The sequence below is a fragment of the Hippoglossus hippoglossus genome, chromosome 8 (assembly GCF_009819705.1).
Source record: "Hippoglossus hippoglossus isolate fHipHip1 chromosome 8, fHipHip1.pri, whole genome shotgun sequence".
In the NCBI taxonomy this organism is placed as follows: Eukaryota; Metazoa; Chordata; class Actinopteri; order Pleuronectiformes; family Pleuronectidae; genus Hippoglossus; species Hippoglossus hippoglossus.
Window position 1 is genome coordinate 22768150 of NC_047158.1, and position 19537 is coordinate 22787686.

General features: G+C 49.1%; 2 protein-coding genes across 2 annotated transcripts; both read left to right on the top strand.

Moving 5' to 3' along the window:
• Positions 1-590: 590 nt before the first annotated feature.
• Positions 591-3674, top strand: cdipt (CDP-diacylglycerol--inositol 3-phosphatidyltransferase (phosphatidylinositol synthase)). The gene is made up of 6 exons (XM_034592681.1): positions 591-784; positions 1241-1375; positions 2003-2156; positions 2778-2859; positions 2940-3021; positions 3291-3674. The coding sequence occupies exons 1-6, from the start codon at positions 742-744 to the stop codon at positions 3431-3433; spliced, it is 639 nt and encodes a 212-aa protein (XP_034448572.1). The 5' UTR covers positions 591-741; the 3' UTR covers positions 3434-3674.
• Positions 3675-9648: 5974 nt separating this feature from the next.
• Positions 9649-17062, top strand: LOC117766001 (myc-associated zinc finger protein). Its single transcript, XM_034592679.1, has 8 exons — positions 9649-10449; positions 11340-11490; positions 12241-12641; positions 13479-13729; positions 14029-14092; positions 14180-14351; positions 14602-15031; positions 15362-17062. The coding sequence occupies exons 1-7, from the start codon at positions 10417-10419 to the stop codon at positions 14928-14930; spliced, it is 1401 nt and encodes a 466-aa protein (XP_034448570.1). The 5' UTR covers positions 9649-10416; the 3' UTR covers positions 14931-15031; positions 15362-17062.
• Positions 17063-19537: the final 2475 nt, after the last annotated feature.

A 19537-nucleotide genomic window follows, 5' to 3' on the forward strand; every position in this document is an offset into this window, starting at 1 on the left:
TCTCAAATGTAAAGATATTCAATTTATATAATTTAGTGTTAAATGAGTTAAAAACTTAAAATCTTCCCATTTGAGGAAAGTTAAACTAAATCCAGCTGAATTGATTGATTTGTTTTCCGCTCACGACTCATAGCTGCTGTGATTTCATGTTATGGGGGGGGGGGCATCAAGCTGCTGAACGGAAACGGGAAACAGAAGCTTGTTTAAAATAAAAGCACAGCGTCATTATGAAATGTAAAAGTGATAATCAGTCGATTAGACACCGACACTTTCCTGTGACAGTGAACGCATCATCTTTGGGACTCGCAAACAAAAAAAACATTACAAATGAATGTTAACTTAATAATTACTATTTCCTGGAATTTCTAAACATTCGATTTTAAATAGAAATAATTTCTAAAGTTATTAATAACGGAAATGTTTGTCGATTTCATTTGCAAATTATTTTTAGAATTTAATTTAATCATTTATTAATGGGTTAGGGTTAATTTGCTCAACAGTTGATGACTTGAAAAAGAAAACAGCAAAACCAAATAATAATTAATAAATGAATTATTAATTATTGTGGAAACAGATGCACCGGAAGTCGTGCTCTAATCTTCGCGGCTCGACAGACGGAAGTTGTCATTGACACAGAACCGACGGACGTTTTCTCGGTTTCTCCCAGAAACCAGTGAGTCGAGCGGGTAACGAGTCCGAACACTGTCCGGGGTTCGAGTCCCGACATCCGGAGCCGCAGACATGACGCAGGACAATATTTTCCTCTTCGTCCCCAATTTAATCGGTGAGTTTCACGCCTTGTTAGCTTAGCTTTAGCATCGCACGGCAGATGTGACGGAAGTGTCAAACATGGAGGACGAACCAAACTGTCTTTAAATCTGGTTGAACTATGAAGGATACAGAATTAACAGGTGACGTTAGATTCACTTCATTGTTTATTTATTTTATTGTGAATCATTGGAAACGTTTAATAAAAGAATCCAAACCGAACAGACTTGAGTCACTGTGACGTCACAGTAAACAAACTGTAGGTTGATGACGTCAAAGAAACACGAGCCGACGAGTTTAGTTTCATTTAATAAAATCCGTTTTAAACCGGATAATTGGTTTAATGTTCTGTAGACGAAGAAGAAGTTTGAATGTGAGACTTTGTTTTCTAACTCGTCCTCTTCCTGTCTCCTGTGTTGTCCCCTGTGTTGTCCCCTGTGTTGTCCCCTGTGTTGTCTCCTGGTCCCTGCAGGCTATGCCCGTGTGGTGCTGGCTCTCCTGTCCTTCTACCTGATGCCCATCAGTCCGTGGCCGGCGATCTTCTGTTACCTGCTCAGTGCTCTGCTCGATGCTGTCGATGGCCACGCCGCTCGGGCTCTAAATCAGTGTGAGTGTGTGTGTGTGAGAGAGAGAGAGAGAGAGAGGGAGAAAGAGAGAGAGAGAGAGAGGGAGAGAGAGGGAGAAAGAGAGAGAGAGAGAGAGAGAGAGGGAGGGAGAAAGAGAGAGAGAGAGAGAGGGAGAAAGAGAGAGAGAGGGAGAAAGAGAGAGAGAGAGAGGGAGGGAGAAAGAGAGAGAGAGAGAGAGGGAGAAAGAGAGAGAGAGAGAGAGAGAGGGAGAAAGATAGGGAGAGAGAGAGAGAGACAGAGAGAGAGAGAGACAGAGAGACAGAATGAGGTGAATAAAGAAAACGAGAAGAAACATAAAGAATCCAAGGTGTCTTCTTACCTCAGGTTGTGTGAGTGCAGGAGATTCCAACACAAACAAGTGGATGTCAGAGCATGAGGGGTCCGCACTAACAGGTGGTGAGAGAGGGAGTGAGCAGCCGAGTGGTGGAGAGAGAGAGAGAGAGAGAGAGAGATGCTCTGGTTTAACTCTTTAACTCTTTCTCATCCCTCTTTTCTCTTTTTTTCCCAGTGTTTAATATCCTTTCACTGAGCCTCACATAAAAACACAAGTCTCAAGTTATCGATTTACTTTTCTACAAAATGATAATTTGATCAAAATACATTTTCAGGCACAAAGTTTGGAGCCATGTTGGACATGTTGACGGACCGCTGTGCCACCATGTGTCTGCTGGTCAACCTGTCCCTGCTCTACCCGTCCTACACCTTCCTGTTCCAGATCAGCATGTGTCTGGACATCTCCAGCCACTGGCTGCACCTGCACAGGTTCGTCCTCACCGGGACCAGCTCCACCGCTGAGGAGGTTGTGTTTCATCTGTTAGTTAGTTAGTTAGTTAGTTAGTTAGTTAGTTGGTCTGTCACTTCAATCTACAGTTCATATTACCAGTAGACCTGGTGGAGGGATGTGGGTCAGGGAAGAACTCTGCAAAACCTTTTTTCTCTTTCTTTCACATGATTGGATGTTCTTCATAATTTTCATTGATTTCTTAGAAAATAATTCATGGATCTTGATTCAAAGAATCAGACATTTGTAGTAAATAAAAATCCTGATTTAGTGAATATAAATGTGGTTTGATAAGGAGACAGTTGGTGGAGGAGTGAGCTCTACGTTAGTTACCTAATGTCGTAGATACCTGCGCTGTATGAAACACGTGACCCTCCTCCGGTCACATGGCAGACAACAGGAAGTGATGAATAAGATGAAGGAGCACTACCAGAGGGAATGGATCCATGTGTCTCTGGATCCAGAGTGTAGCCTCATTCTGGGGAGAAACCGCCGCAGCTTCATCGTATCCAACAACAAAGTTTCTCTGAAAAAGAAACCGTCTGAAGTCACCTCTGCTGCCTCTTCATCTTGTTCTGTCTTGACTGTTTCCTCTTCCTCAGCTCGACCATAAAGGGATCCACCAGCCACAAGACCATCGACCTCTCAGGGAACCCCCTCCTGCGGATCTACTACACCTCCAAGGTCAGATCTCTGTGGCTCACACAGAAAACTGAAGCTGATCTGAACCGATCTATTCACTGACAGGTTTTTGTCTCCTGCAGCCGGTGCTGTTTGTGATGTGCCTTGGGAACGAGCTCTTCTTCTGCCTGCTCTACATTCTTCATCACATCTCAGAACCTGCTGGTAAGATCTTCCTCTTCCTCACGTCAACCTGCTCTGAGGAACACATACAGACAGGATTATAGATTACAGAAACATGGGCTCTCTGCCATGTTGGAAGTTTCCAGTAGACTCTGACCTTCAGGCTCTTTCACCCCCCCCCCCCCCGGTGGATCAGTTAATAATCAAATATCTTTACACAGAATAAGACAGTTGATATTTAAAGAGACAGTTTTAATAAACACTCTTGTGTGTCAGAGCTGCTGAATGTGACCGTGTGTTTTCTGTGGCAGCATGGTTCTACTGGCTGCAGGGACTCTGTGGGACCATCTGCCTGCTGAAGTCCGGCATCAGCCTCGTGCACCTCATCACCGCCTCCCAGAACATGGTCGCCCTGGACGCCGCCGAGCGAGAGGAGAGCACGAAGCTGCAGTGAGCGAGAGGCCGAGAGTTCAGCAACAAGTCCACCGCCACGGTTTAATGTATTACTGTTATTGTTATTGAGTTCAAAGGGGAACAGGAGACTCGTGGACTGTTGATGTGAAACACTTGAAAAGTTTATCAGACGATCATCAGAGAGATTTTATTTTTATGACCAAATATTACAACATGAGAAATTCCAGATCAAGGCAGGAGAGAGGCTGACGGCTTTTATTTGATTATTGACTTTCTACAGACAAACCAGAATCAGGCTCCGCCCACAATGATGAGTTTCCGTAAATTAAAACGCATCCCTGTTGCTATGGTTACGGCCGGCGGAGTTTTCCAGCCTCTGAACCAGAGACTTGTGTGAACTGGTCTTGTTTTAGTTTGAAAACTCTGGGCTCGTGTTTTAGAGACTTTAGTAAACGATGACGCAGACGTTCTCTTCCTGATTGGTTCCCATCAGTCACATGACTCGACTACCAGTGGTGAACACAAACAGTTCCACCTCGTCATCGCTGCTCTGACTTTTCACCATCACTGCTCCTCCTTCAGAGGATTTTCCGTTACTAAGCAACCAACCACAGAGACAATCTACTTCCTGTTTACATCACATGACCAGTGTACATGTGTGTTAGTGTGGGGGGGGGATTATTACTGACACATACACTGATTTAGTGTTAAAACTAAAACATGTCAGTGTGGGCGGAGCCTGTCAGTGTAGTGTTAAAACTAAAACATGTCAGTGTGGGCGGAGCCTGTCAGTGTTTTCTTCTCCGATTCATTAGTGTAAATTGTAACATTTTGTTAACGTGGCCTAACTGTCACTCACATTGTCCATTATGCTGCTTCGGTTTCATTTTGAAAATGAGACGCATCAGAAAAAAAATCATAAATGTTTCCTGTCAACAGAAAGTAAAACAGCAATATCACTGCTAAGTGGGAGGCGGCACCACAGCTCACTCAGATTCACAGCAGATACATTATCAGACCCTGACATTTACTACTTTCTAATCTGCTTTAATATTCTGAATGCATCGTTCATTCATGTTTTACAGATCCGTTAAAAACGCTCTTACATGTCTGTTCAAACTTCAAAGTGCAGGAGAATTGAATCCTTCAGTCCACTACAGAAACTATGAAAACGGAACAAATATCAGTGTTCGATGTTTCTCTTTCTCTGTGATATGAAAGTATTTGTGTTTGAGACAAAGTCATTAATAAACACAGGTTCGATTCCTCGTAGCTTTTCTCCAGAATCTCTCAGTTGAACCAGACGTAACCTGACGACCCTGAAATCGCTCTTCTAACAGACCTGGGAACTGGTCCTACAATATTTTCTCACCTGTATCAAGACCATAAGTTACAAAGTGGCCCTTAAACAACCGTCGACTCCTGTAAATAAAAAACTCCTCCTTTATTTCCCTGTTTGTTTCACTTTTATTCTTAATTTTCTGTAACTTAGACCAAAAACCTGACGCCGTCTCCCTTGGACATCAAATCAAAATAAAAGCTCTTTGTTTCACAGGAAACGTGTTCATGCTTCAAAATGCCTCTTGTGAGCTCCGGGCCTCAGTTTTCAATGTTGGATGGTGATTAAGTGATGATTGTTGCATTTTGATCACTTGGTGCTTTTTATTTCTAATGTTCTTCACTTGTTTGTTATGTTCAGTTGATTTAGACCCAGAGTTATGCAGGTCATAAGTTACACCTCGCGTGAGGAGCACCAAGTGTCCGTGTGTGTTTCAATCCTCAATGTGTTCAATTCTAAATATCTGCCTCTTGTTTTTCATGAAACTTCTAGAATGTGTGCTTCTAAGATACAACTACATGAACTTCAAAGCCTATGTTATATTTAAAATATTTTAATTGTAGTAATACAAGTATTTGATGGATATTGAGTTTGAGGTGCAGGTCGTTTGAATTCACTGTAAAAGCAGCTACAAAATAAAGACAATGAAAATCAGCTCTTTGTTTTGTTTACTTGTAAAAGTTTCTTTAGTGAGAAATAACTTGTCACGTGATCGGTGAATCTTGGTAAATGTGGTGTTTTGTGGACGGGGTTTGGTGCTGGTGGATGTTAAATGTGGTGTTTTGTGGACGGGGTTTGGTGCGGGTGGATGTTAAATGTGGTGTTTTGTGGACGGGGTTTGGTGCTGGTGATGTTAAATGTGGTGTTTTCTGGACGGGGTTTGGTGCTGGTGGATGTTAAATGTGGTGTTTTGTGGACGGGGTTTGGTGCTGGTGGATGTTAAATGTGGTGTTTTGTGGACGGGGTTTGGTGCTGGTGGATGTTAAATGTGGTGTTTTGTGGACGGGGTTTGGTGCGGGTGGATGTTAAATGTGGTGTTTTGTGGACGGGGTTTGGTGCGGGTGGATGTTAAATGTGGTGTTTTGTGGACGGGGTTGGTGCGGGTGGATGTTAAATGTGGTGTTTTGTGGACGGGGTTTGGTGCTGGTGGATGTTAAATGTGGTGTTTTGTGGACGGGGTTTGGTGCTGGTGGATGTTAAATGTGGTGTTTTGTGGACGGGGTTTGGTGCGGGTGGATGTTAAATGTGGTGTTTTGTGGACGGGGTTTGGTGCTGGTGGATGTTAAATGTGGTGTTTTGTGGACGGGGTTTGGTGCTGGTGGATGTTAAATGTGGTGTTTTGTGGACGGGGTTTGGTGCGGGTGGATGTTAAATGTGGTGTTTTGTGGACGGGGTTTGGTGCTGGTGGATGTTAAATGTGGTGTTTTGTGGACGGGGTTTGGTGCGGGTGGATGTTAAATGTGGTGTTTTGTGGACGGGGTTTGGTGCGGGTGGATGTTAAATGTGGTGTTTTGTGGACGGGGTTTGGTGCGGGTGGATGTTAAATGTGGTGTTTTGTGGACGGGGTTTGGTGCTGGTGGATGTTAAATGTGGTGTTTTGTGGACGGGGTTTGGTGCTGGTGGATGTTAAATGTGGTGTTTTGTGGACGGGGTTTTGGTGCTGGTGGATGTTAAATGTGGTGTTTTGTGGACGGGGTTTGGTGCTGGTGGATGTTAAATGTGGTGTTTTGTGGACGGGGTTTGGTGCGGGTGGATGTTAAATGTGGTGTTTTGTGGACGGGGTTTGGTGCTGGTGGATGTTAAATGTGGTGTTTTGTGGACGGGGTTTGGTGCTGGTGGATGTTAAATGTGGTGTTTTGTGGACGGGGTTTGGTGCTGGTGGATGTTAAATGTGGTGTTTTGTAGACGGGGTTTGGTGCTGGTGGATGTTAAATGTGGTGTTTTGTGGACGGGGTTTGGTGCTGGTGGATGTTAAATGTGGTGTTTTGTGGACGGGGTTTGGTGCGGGTGGATGTTAAATGTGGTGTTTTGTGGACGGGGTTTGGTGCTGGTGGATGTTAAATGTGGTGTTTTGTGGACGGGGTTTGGTGCTGGTGGATGTTAAATGTGGTGTTTTGTGGACGGGGTTTGGTGCTGGTGGATGTTAAATGTGGTGTTTTGTAGACGGGGTTTGGTGCGGGTGGATGTTAAATGTGGTGTTTTCTGGACGGGGTTTGGTGCGGGTGGATGTTAAATGTGGTGTTTTGTGGACGGGGTTTGGTGCGGGTGGATGTTAAATGTGGTGTTTTCTGGACGGGGTTTGGTGCGGGTGGATGTTAAATGTGGTGTTTTCTGGACGGGGTTTGGTGCGGGTGGATGTTAAATGTGGTGTTTTGTGGACGGGGTTTGGTGCTGGTGGATGTTAAATGTGGTGTTTTCTGGACGGGGTTTGGTGCTGGTGGATGTTAAATGTGGTGTTTTCTGGACGGGGTTTGGTGCTGGTGGATGTTAAATGTGGTGTTTTGTGGACGGGGTTTGGTGCGGGTGGATGTTAAATGTGGTGTTTTGTGGACGGGGTTTGGTGCGGGTGGATGTTAAATGTGGTGTTTTGTGGACGGGGTTTGGTGCGGGTGGATGTTAAATGTGGTGTTTTGTGGACGGGGTTTGGTGCGGGTGGATGTTAAATGTGGTGTTTTGTGGACGGGGTTTGGTGCGGGTGGATGTTAAATGTGGTGTTTTGTGGACGGGGTTTGGTGCGGGTGGATGTTAAATGTGGTGTTTTGTGGACGGGGTTTGGTGCTGGTGGATGTTAAATGTGGTGTTTTGTAGACGGGGTTTGGTGCGGGTGGATGTTAAATGTGGTGTTTTGTAGACGGGGTTTGGTGCGGGTGGATGTTAAATGTGGTGTTTTGTAGACGGGGTTTGGTGCGGGTGGATGTTAAATGTGGTGTTTTGTGGACAGGGTTTGGTGCGGGTGGATGTTAAATGTGGTGTTTTGTGGACGGGGTTTGGTGCTGGTGGATGTTAAATGTGGTGTTTTGTAGACGGGGTTTGGTGCTGGTGGATGTTAAATGTGGTGTTTTGTGGACGGGGTTTGGTGCGGGTGGATGTTAAATGTGGTGTTTTGTGGACGGGGTTTGGTGCTGGTGGATGTTAAATGTGGTGTTTTGTGGACGGGGTTTGGTGCGGGTGGATGTTAAATGTGGTGTTTTCTGGACGGGGTTTGGTGCGGGTGGATGTTAAATGTGGTGTTTTGTGGACGGGGTTTGGTGCGGGTGGATGTTAAATGTGGTGTTTTGTGGACGGGGTTTGGTGCGGGTGGATGTTAAATGTGGTGTTTTGTGGACGGGGTTTGGTGCTGGTGGATGTTAAATGTGGTGTTTTGTGGACGGGGTTTGGTGCGGGTGGATGTTAAATGTGGTGTTTTCTGGACGGGGTTTGGTGCGGGTGGATGTTAAATGTGGTGTTTTGTGGACGGGGTTTGGTGCGGGTGGATGTTAAATGTGGTGTTTTGTGGACGGGGTTTGGTGCGGGTGGATGTTAAATGTGGTGTTTTGTGGACGGGGTTTGGTGCGGGTGGATGTTAAATGTGGTGTTTTGTGGACGGGGTTTGGTGCGGGTGGATGTTAAATGTGGTGTTTTGTGGACGGGGTTTGGTGCTGGTGGATGTTAAATGTGGTGTTTTGTGGACGGGGTTTGGTGCGGGTGGATGTTAAATGTGGTGTTTTGTGGACGGGGTTTGGTGCGGGTGGATGTTAAATGTGGTGTTTTGTGGACGGGGTTTGGTGCGGGTGGATGTTAAATGTGGTGTTTTGTGGACGGGGTTTGGTGCGGGTGGATGTTAAATGTGGTGTTTTGTGGACGGGGTTTGGTGCGGGTGGATGTTAAATGTGGTGTTTTCTGGACGGGGTTTGGTGCGGGTGGATGTTAAATGTGGTGTTTTGTGGACGGGGTTTGGTGCTGGTGGATGTTAAATGTGGTGTTTTGTGGACGGGGTTTGGTGCTGGTGGATGTTAAATGTGGTGTTTTGTGGACGGGGTTTGGTGCGGGTGGATGTTAAATGTGGTGTTTTCTGGACGGGGTTTGGTGCGGGTGGATGTTAAATGTGGTGTTTTGTGGACGGGGTTTGGTGCTGGTGGATGTTAAATGTGGTGTTTTGTGGACGGGGTTTGGTGCGGGTGGATGTTAAATGTGGTGTTTTCTGGACGGGGTTTGGTGCTGGTGGATGTTAAATGTGGTGTTTTGTGGACGGGGTTTGGTGCTGGTGGATGTTAAATGTGGTGTTTTGTGGACGGGGTTTGGTGCTGGTGGATGTTAAATGTGGTGTTTTGTGGACGGGGTTTGGTGCGGGTGGATGTTAAATGTGGTGTTTTGTGGACGGGGTTTGGTGCTGGTGGATGTTAAATGTGGTGTTTTGTGGACGGGGTTTGGTGCGGGTGGATGTTAAATGTGGTGTTTTGTGGACGGGGTTTGGTGCGGGTGGATGTTAAATGTGGTGTTTTGTGGACGGGGTTTGGTGCGGGTGGATGTTAAATGTGGTGTTTTGTGGACGGGGTTTGGTGCTGGTGGATGTTAAATGTGGTGTTTTGTGGACGGGGTTTGGTGCTGGTGGATGTTAAATGTGGTGTTTTGTGGACGGGGTTTGGTGCGGGTGGATGTTAAATGTGGTGTTTTGTGGACGGGGTTTGGTGCGGGTGGATGTTAAATGTGGTGTTTTGTGGACGGGGTTTGGTGCGGGTGGATGTTAAATGTGGTGTTTTGTGGACGGGGTTTGGTGCTGGTGGATGTTAAATGTGGTGTTTTGTGGACGGGGTTTGGTGCTGGTGGATGTTAAATGTGGTGTTTTGTGGACGGGGTTTGGTGCGGGTGGATGGGGGAACACTTTCAGCTGTTGCACTTGCGCATCGTTACCTTTAAGATGTTCGGGGATAAAAAGTGGTTTCAGCCGAACTCGACACCATCTTAGCGGCGGGGACAGTTTGCTGCGTCCGGCCCACACGCTCCGGGCGACCGGGGACTGTTTGCACCGAGGCACCGGTGAACCGCTCCGTTGCAGCCGAGTTGGCAGGAAATAACGTCCGGATGGTTCAGTAAATGTCGGTTTCATTATCTGTCGGCCTACCGAGCGGCGGCGGCGGGGGCGAGAGGGACGCGCCGAGCGGGGAGGAGGAGACGGGTCGAGCCGGGGAGGAGGGAGCCACCAGCCCATACTTTCCCTTTAAAGCGCACAGGGACAGAGGGGGTGAAGAAGGGATAAAAAAAGAAAAGGACGAGGAGGGAGGGCGAGGGCCCGAAAAAAAGAGAAAGATGTCATCCTGTGGATTCAAACACCGAGGCGGAGCCACGGACCGCGGCCGACCAGCAGCGCTGTAGTTCGGGGACGAGCTGTACGCGACGCCGAGGCCTGGACCGCGACAGCTGCGGCCTTTTCGGAGCTTTGGCAAAATAAAGCAACGAGCTGCTAGTTTCCTCCATTTTCTTGATTTAAACAGTTAATAACCTGCATGTTACCAGTTATTTGAAGCATTAAAGCATGAAACCTGCACAGAAGCGTCCAGTCATTTAGACAATAAGTCATCAGTGATAATTAGCTGGAGCTAAGTATCATTAGAGACAGGCCGCGGCTCCTGCTCTCTTCCCCGTGGACGGAGCTTCTCCTCCCGCCCCCTGTGAGCCCCCTGCCCGGGGAGCCGCTCTCCTGCAGGATGGACACGTCCTGGAGCAACTTCCTCTTTCAGGTGAGTTACTCCATCATGGCTCCTCTCAGGGGGGGGGGGCAGGTGATGGGGGGGCAGGTGATGGGGGGTCACCATGGGGTCATGGAGGAGATGACCTTAGGTTCACTTTCCTCCAGGTGACACCCCCCCCCCCCCCCCCCACCCGTGCTCTAATATAAAGTGTCAGGTGGATTTTTGCTTAAATATTCAGAAATAACATTTAAAATCAAAGCAGACACTGGAGGAGATTTTAGGTTTTAACATGTTAAAGACTCCTGAACGAACCCTGAGGAGAAGAACCAGAGATCATGTGGATTCAGGATTTTCAAGAAGTCACAATATTAATTAAGTTGTATTATTTAAAGAGAAGAGTCGTAATGTTCCTAGAGTTTGGTCGCAATAAGTCATATCAGTATTAATAATAAGAATAAAGTCTTAATATATATATATAAGAACAAAGAATGGAGAATTACAAATCTCTGAATTTGATTTCGGCCCTAATACTCTGTCGTATGCTACCGGTATAATGTAGTAAAACATTTCCATTCTGATATATATTGATTCTTAAGATGATATCAAACTGAATAAAGAAATGTATTTGAGGTTTGAAACTTTACAGTTTGACCATAAACTTTAAAGAACACAAATACAACAAAATATTTAAACTTGAATTAAGAAAATAACATGATTTTTAATGTAAGGCATAAAGTTATCATTCACATCTCATTTACGTTGTTTATTCTGTTGATTAAAAGTTTGTATATCAGCAAACACAAATACACCTCAGCCCTTCCACAGTTTATGACTGGACACGATAAGAAGCTCTTAAGAAAAACTTCCATTAAAATAAGCAGAATGTGATGAACTGTGTGTTGATGTGTGGGTGTGTGTGTGTGTGTGTTGTTGTGTAGACGCCGTCGACTCAGAGCCAACCTGAGACGCCTCTTCAGTCGGAGCTGCTGCCCGAGCTGACGGGCTCGGCTCAGAGTCCTCCAGCTGAACACATCGTGACGCCGCCGTCCACCGTCGACACGGCCGCCCTGAGCGAGGAGCCGCTACCTGGTGAGAGGCCGGGGGGGTGATGCTGACTTGTTTACACCTCAGTGCTGTTTAAGAACAGACTCGTATCAATACACTTCTCCCAGTTTGTTCAGTCAGACTGATGTGGAGTTTCTTTGGAAACATGAGGAGAGAGACGAGTTGGGGGCAACCAAGGTCCCAGCTAGTTTATTTGTATTATTTATCAAACTGACAATTGATTAATTGTTCAGTCAATGAAACATACAAACATTTCACTGGGTGAAATTCACATCTTCATTTCTTATATCGTTCGACCTAAAACTCAGAAAACCCCAAAATATACATTTGACATAAATTCACATCAAAGAAAAGAAAAATGTTCGTCAAGAGGCAGAAATGACGACTGATTATATTTCATGTCAGTCAACTAATCACCGATTGAACCGTAGAAGATCCGACCGAACACCGAACACATCTGACCCACACAGATAGAAACACTGACTTCAAAGATATACATGTATTTACTGACATTTGGTCTTTGGTAGATGGTGCATAATGATAATAATAAAATAAAATATGAACTGAACAAAATAACTTTTTTAGAATTGTTAAAATCAGGAGTCAAATAGACAGGAAAATGAATAAATGAGTGTATATATTCTATATCTCCAATATTGATTATCACTAACATCCGGCTGCTGTTAGTTTGAAGGTGTAAAATAAGTTTGAGTGGAATCATGATTCCAGTTTAGACACGTGTGTGATGTTTTGACGCTCTGCTGTGTCTGTCAGTCAAACCGCTCATCAAGCCGAGCCGCCCGGCGCACATCTGCGCCACCTGCAACAAGGAGTTCAAGAACAGCTACAACCTGCGGCGCCACCAGTCGGTGCACACGGGCATCAGGATGAAGGGCGGCGCCACCCGTGAGAAGGAGGATGGGGGGAAGGGGGGAGGGAGGGTGGAGAAGCAGACGGTTCCGCTCTCCCTCCTTCAGCTCACCCTGCCCCTGCAGCCGCCTATTCCCCCTCCCCCCACCGCTGCCACCGCCGCGGACACCATCCCCCAGCCCGGTCTTCACGCCAACCAGGAGAGCCAGCCCATCTCTGTGTCCATCGCCCCAGCAACCGTAACCATGGCAGCACCGCCTCAACCCATCCAGGCAGCTGTTGTTGTGGTCGGGTCCATGGAGCAGGTGGGGAAAGATCCAGTCTGGGTCCAAGACGTCTGCAGGGCAGCGACTGGACTCTGGTTAAAGTTCAATTCATCTATTTATCACTATTCAATTTCCTGCCCTGGTTTTGGCCCCGCCCCTCCTGTCATTAACATAATGTCCCGTTGCTGCTCTGAGTTCAGTTCATTAAAAACCTCTGAATTCAGTTGTTGATAATATTCCCCCCCCACACACACACACACCTCACACACACACACACACACACACACACACACACACCACACACACACACACACACACACACACACACCACACACACACACACACCTCTCACACACACACACACACACACACACACACACACACACACACACACACACACGGACATGTTGCCGCCACCACGTCTGTCCTCCTCCTTCCCTTAAAATTTGACGACAGACTTGTTCTGGTGACATCATGCACGTACATGCACAGTATTATTGTCGTGCGCCCATCCCACTTTTTCATCAGGTTTTATTCTGATTATTTGTTCAGCTTTTTATCTGGAAACTCATTGCACATGAGCTTCAAATATGTTTTACAGGGTTTCTGTGGAGTCTTAAAACGTCTAATATTCAATCATTCGAATTTTAGGCCGTAAAGAAAGTCTTAAATATGTTCACATACGTTGAGAATTTAAAATTCAATCATTATGGTCTTAAGAAGTCTTAAATTGAACATGAAACCCTGGTCAGTGTGTTGACTTGTTACGTCACACTTTGCTGTTATTATGAAGTTTACTTCTCAGAGGTATTTGACCTGTCTTGTCTCAGTCGTCTTATAAAGCAGCCGCGTCGTCTCCCTGCGTCTCATCCACAGAATCCTAATCCCAACCCCAGCACCAACCAGGTGAGGAAGAACCACGCGTGCGAGGCCTGCGGAAAGGCCTTCAGAGACGTCTACCACCTGAACCGTCACCGCCTGTCGCACTCTGACGAGAAGCCCTACTCCTGCCCCATCTGCCAGCAGCGCTTCAAGAGGAAAGACCGCATGAGTTATCACGTGCGCTCGCATCAAGGCGGCGTGGAGAAACCATACATCTGTCCACACTGCGCCAAGGCCTTCTCCAGGTAAAAGTGTGTTTGACACCTGTGGTTCCCAAAGAGAAGGATGTGCAAATAAGTTTAATTATAAGTTTATTTTTAAGACATAATTGTTCCCAAAGATAAAAAATACTTTAAAAACTAAAACGAGATCAGCAGCGTTTACACAAGTCTCTGATTTAGAGGCTGGAAAACTCCGTCAGGCGTAACCATAGTGATGAGTTTTAAAACCATGTGGTTGTGTGGATGGAGCCATTGATGCGAGCTACATGAAGTATTATGTTAACAACTCTTTGTGTTGTTGTTGTTGTTTTGTGTATTTTCAGACCGGACCACCTCAACAGTCACGTTCGACAGGTTCACTCCACAGAGAGACCGTTCAAGTGCACGGTAACATCTCCCCCCCGCTGTTCAACCTGTGTGTGTGTGTGTCTGTGTGTGTACATAACCATGCATGTGTCTCTTTGTTTCCCGCAGACGTGCACATCAGCGTTTGCCACACGGGATCGTCTCCGGGCTCATCTGATCCGTCACGAGGAGAAGGTGCCGTGTCACATCTGTGGGAAGCTGCTGTCGGCCGCCTACATCACCGACCACATGAGGGTCCACAACCAGTCACAGCATCACGCCTGTCACCTGTGCAACCGCAGTGAGTCGCTGTTCACACCTGCCGGCCTGGTCCACACCTGGTCCACACCTGGTCCACACCTGGTCCACACCTGGTCCACACCTGGTTCACAGATTCTCCACTGAGTCTCAAATATGTTGAAATAAATGTTTTGTTTTTGTTGTTAATTTGTGTGTGTGTGTGTGTGTGTGTGTGTGTGTGTGTGTGTGTGTGTGTGTGTGTGTGTGTGTGTGTGTGTGTGTGTGTGTGTGTGTGTGTGTGTGTTTTCCAGGCTTCACCACCCTCACCTACCTGCGTGTCCACGCTCAGAAGCACCACGGTCAGGAGTGGAAGGACAGTGGCGGGGCGCGGGGGGGTTTCGGTGGGACGGGGGCCGGGGGGGTGCTGCTCTGCCAGCTGTGCGGCGTGCAGTGCAAGACGACCACGCAACTCCAGGGTCACATGGGCACTCACGCCAACCAGGGCGACCCCGGCACTGACCCGACAAGCTCGGGCCCCGTGGGCACCACCAGTGTGGCGGTCACTGTGACCAGTGCTGCGAGCACAGTGGGACTGCTGGTAACTGACTGCTCCAGTCTCGCCCCTCAGCCCCACAGCTAGCACGCTGCGAGGGCTGGGGGGTGGGGGGGCTGGGGGCGGGATGGAGGCAGGGAAATGAGGACACCCAGAGGAGAGGAATGGAACTACAGCAGCCAAACCAGGTGAGAGAAACATTCCCAGTTTGAACTCCTTCACCTGTTTTATAACACGTCGTTTATCCTCTTATCTTAATATTAGAGCGTTTCTCCAAACCAACAGCTCGGTTCGTACCTCAGACCTTTGTCTTTGGTTTTTTTTGGACTAGGGTTTTTTCTGCTAACATGGAGGAGGCAGGGTTTATAACCTATACTGCAGCCAGCCACCAGGGGGCGATCAAGTTATTGAGCTGTTTTTGGCTGTCGTCCATCTTTATTTGCAGCCCTTGATCCTGAGCTCCAGATTAAGAGCTGCTGCGTTAACAGATGTTCAGTCTTTTTGTTTTGTCATTGCAGATTTTCCGTCCGCTGACCGACCCGGGACGACTCCCGTCCCGTTCGCTCGTCCTGCCTCCGACACGCGTCCCTGAACTGTAAACTTCAGATCCTGAACCCGACCAGAGCAGAGGGTGGATCAAAGAGGACAAAACGAGGAGAAATGTGTATTTTTATTCACTTTGCTTCGCAGTTTACTATTTCTATTCGTCATCATGTCGTCGTTTTGGTTTTTACCCGACCTGCAGAGCCCGTCATGCTTTTGTAAAGTTGTTTGTTGTTTTTACATCTTTTATATTCCATGAAATCAGTGTTTGGTTATGATGAGGAAACCGACCCCAGGACCTCGACCACATGACTTCTCTAATTTATTACTCATCACGTCTCGGGTTGACCTCGGTCACATCCGCCAGAGCAGCGAGTTTCAGGAGCGACGTCGTGTACAAACCCTTTTCTAGAGCTGATGAAAAACTCCTCAACGTTTGTGAATAATCCTCCTGAACACTGAATGTGTGGAACCTCTCTGCTTCCGATGATCTCTGTTCGTACTCTGGATGATTTGTAAATGAACATGTACTTTGTAGCTACCTTGGTGACACGTTTTTCGTGGCTGTGCATATTGATTGTATTTGATGCATAGCGCCTCGTTACTCCTGTATTCAAAGGCAGTAAAATGCATGTGTGGATTTACAATGAAATGATCTTCATGGGTGTGTGAGTGGTTGTGCACTTTATCCATGTCAGTGGAAAGGAACCAGAGACTGAAGCAGAACTTTCAATTTGACTCTGTTACATTTACAGTAACAGCTTCGGTATCTAGTTACTTTCAGATTCAAAGATTTACATAGAAAAGCTGAGATTTCTCTCCGTCCGCTATCGCTCTTCTTTATGTTTCTTCCACGTTCTCATGATTACTGTGTGGGGGAGAATCTGCTCTGATTTGGGGGGGGTGTTTGTTCTTTGTGTATAAATTAAAACTGAGCAGCCGCTACACAAGTAATTATGTCAAAGTAATGACAAGATACAAGGTCATTGTGTCGGCACCTGCAGATGAAATGATTGGCTCAATAGTTGAGGACATAACAGAAACATTAAGTGGCCACTGTTTTGATGATTGATTAATCCTGATAAATTCACTGGTTCCTGCTTTGAGTCAGAAGCAGATCCCAACTGGTCCAGTGGCTCAGGGCCGGCTCAGGACCGGCTCAGGACCGGCTCAGGGCCGGCGTCCTGGTCAGTTCAGAACTGTGGTTACACTTTATACTGAGGTTCACATTAACTTTAGTTAAACATGGAATGTTAACACAAGGAAATTGAAAAATATAAACAGAAATAATATATATAGTGTTACCTGAATGCCAGTCACCATTAGTTTCTTATTAACATGAATATTAATCATTATAAAACATGAATGTTGTATTTTGTCATTAAGAGTTTTCTCAGTTAATGTACATGAATTATTTTAATAACATCTACAAATGTTTTTCTCTCCTTTGACTTTTTATACTTAATTATTTGATTATTAAAGAAAATGATTTAATTGAAATGATTGATAAGATTTTCAGAGTAAGCATCAGGATACAGAATAAACAGGTTTAACAAAAAAACTTTACAAAAGAGCAACTAATAAAATAAAAAGAGGACCTTGAGAGCAGGGGCCCCAACTGGGAAGAGGTAAACCTGGGGCTGTGGGGCCCCTGGGGGCCCGGGTATAATCCTGCCCTGCTGAAAACTATCTGGGTGAATAAATGATGTTGGGTTAGGGGTTAGAGTTTGATCCCCTCTCTCTGTGGGTTATTGGGCTGAAGCAGTGGTGCTTGTGGCCCCTGGGGGCCGCAGCAGAGGAGCTAGTGGCCCCTGGGGGCAGCAGCAGAGGAGCTAGTGGCTCCTGGGGGCCGCAGTAGAGGAGCTTGTGGCTCCTGGGGGCCGCAGTAGAGGAGCTTGTGGCTCCTGGGGGCCGCAGCAGAGGAGCTTGTGGCTCCTGGGGGCCGCAGCAGAGGAGCTAGTGGCCCCTGGAGGCAGCAGCAGAGGAGCTAGTGGCTCCTGGGGGCAGCAGCAGAGGAGCTTGTGGCCCCTGGAGGCCACAGCAGAGGAGCTAGTGGCCCCTGGGGGCCGCAGCAGAGGAGCTAGTGGCCCCTGGAGGCAGCAGCAGAGGAGCTTGTGGCTCCTGGAGGCCACAGCAGAGGAGCTAGTGGCCCCTGGAGGCAGCAGCAGAGGAGCTTGTGGCCCCTGGAGGCCACAGCAGAGGAGCTAGTGGCCCCTGGAGGCCACAGCAGAGGAGCTTGTGGCTCCTGGGGGCCGCAGCAGAGGAGCTAGTGGCCCCTGGAGGCAGCAGCAGAGGAGCTTGTGGCTCCTGGAGGCCACAGCAGAGGAGCTAGTGGCCCCTGGAGGCAGCAGCAGAGGAGCTTGTGGCCCCTGGAGGCCACAGCAGAGGAGCTAGTGGCCCCTGGAGGCCACAGCAGAGGAGCTTGTGGCCCCTGGGGGCCGCAGCAGAGGAGCTAGTGGCCCCTGGAGGCAGCAGCAGAGGAGCTAGTGGCCCCTGGAGGCAGCAGCAGAGGAGCTAGTGGCCCCTGGAGGCCGCAGCAGAGGAGCTAGTGGCCCCTGGGGGCAGCAGCAGAGGAGCTAGTGGCCCCTGGAGGCCGCAGCAGAGGAGCTAGTGGCCCCTGGAGGCAGCAGCAGAGGAGCTAGTGGCTCCTGGGGGCCGCAGCAGAGGAGCTAGTGGCCCCTGGAGGCAGCAGCAGAGGAGCTTGTGGCCCCTGGAGGCCACAGCAGAGGAGCTAGTGGCCCCTGGGGGCAGCAGCAGAGGAGCTAGTGGCCCCTGGAGGCCGCAGCAGAGGAGCTAGTGGCCCCTGGGGGCAGCAGCAGAGGAGCTAGTGGCCCCTGGGGGCAGCAGCAGAGGAGCTAGTGGCTCCTGGAGGCCACAGCAGAGGAGCTAGTGGCCCCTGGAGGCAGCAGCAGAGGAGCTAGTGGCCCCTGGGGGCAGCAGCAGAGGAGTTTGTGGCTCCTGGAGGCAGCAGCAGAGGAGCTAGTGGCCCCTGGAGGCAGCAGCAGAGGAGCTAGTGGCCCCTGGGGGCCGCAGCAGAGGAGCTAGTGGCTCCTGGGGGCAGCAGCAGAGGAGCTAGTGGCTCCTGGGGGCCGCAGCAGAGGAGCTAGTGGCCCCTGGAGGCAGCAGCAGAGGAGCTTGTGGCTCCTGGGGGCCGCAGCAGAGGAGCTAGTGGCCCCTGGAGGCAGCAGCAGAGGAGCTTGTGGCTCCTGGGGGCCGCAGCAGAGGAGCTAGTGGCTCCTGGGGGCAGCAGCAGAGGAGCTTGTGGCTCCTGGAGGCCGCAGCAGAGGAGCTAGTGGCTCCTGGGGGCAGCAGCAGAGGAGCTTGTGGCTCCTGGGGGCCGCAGCAGAGGAGCTTGTGGCCCCTGGAGGCAGCAGCAGAGGAGCTTGTGGCCCCTGGGGGCCGCAGCAGAGGAGCTAGTGGCTCCTGGGGGCCGCAGCAGAGGAGCTAGTGGCCCCTGGGGGCCGCAGCAGAGGAGCTAGTGGCTCCTGGGGGCCACAGCAGAGGAGCTAGTGGCTCCTGGGGGCAGCAGCAGAGGAGCTAGTGGCTCCTGGGGGCCACAGCAGAGGAGCTAGTGGCTCCTGGGGGCCACAGCAGAGGAGCTAGTGGCCCCTGGGGGCCGCAGCAGAGGAGCTAGTGGCTCCTGGGGGCAGCAGCAGAGGAGCTAGTGGCCCCTGGGGGCCACAGCAGAGGAGCTAGTGGCCCCTGGGGGCCGCAGCAGAGGAGCTAGTGGCTCCTGGGGGCAGCAGCAGAGGAGCTAGTGGCCCCTGGAGGCCACAGCAGAGGAGCTAGTGGCTCCTGGGGGCAGCAGCAGAGGAGCTAGTGGCCCCTGGAGGCCGCAGCAGAGGAGCTAGTGGCCCCTGGGGGCAGCAGCAGAGGAGCTAGTGGCCCCTGGGGGCCACAGCAGAGGAGCTTGTGGCCCCTGGGGGCAGCAGCAGAGGAGCTAGTGGCCCCTGGGGGCAGCAGCAGAGGAGCTAGTGGCCCCTGGAGGCCACAGCAGAGGAGCTAGTGGCCCCTGGGGGCCGCAGCAGAGGAGCTAGTGGCTCCTGGGGGCAGCAGCAGAGGAGCTAGTGGCTCCTGGGGGCCGCAGCAGAGGAGCTAGTGGCTCCTGGAGGCCACAGCAGAGGAGCTTGTGGCCCCTGGGGGCAGCAGCA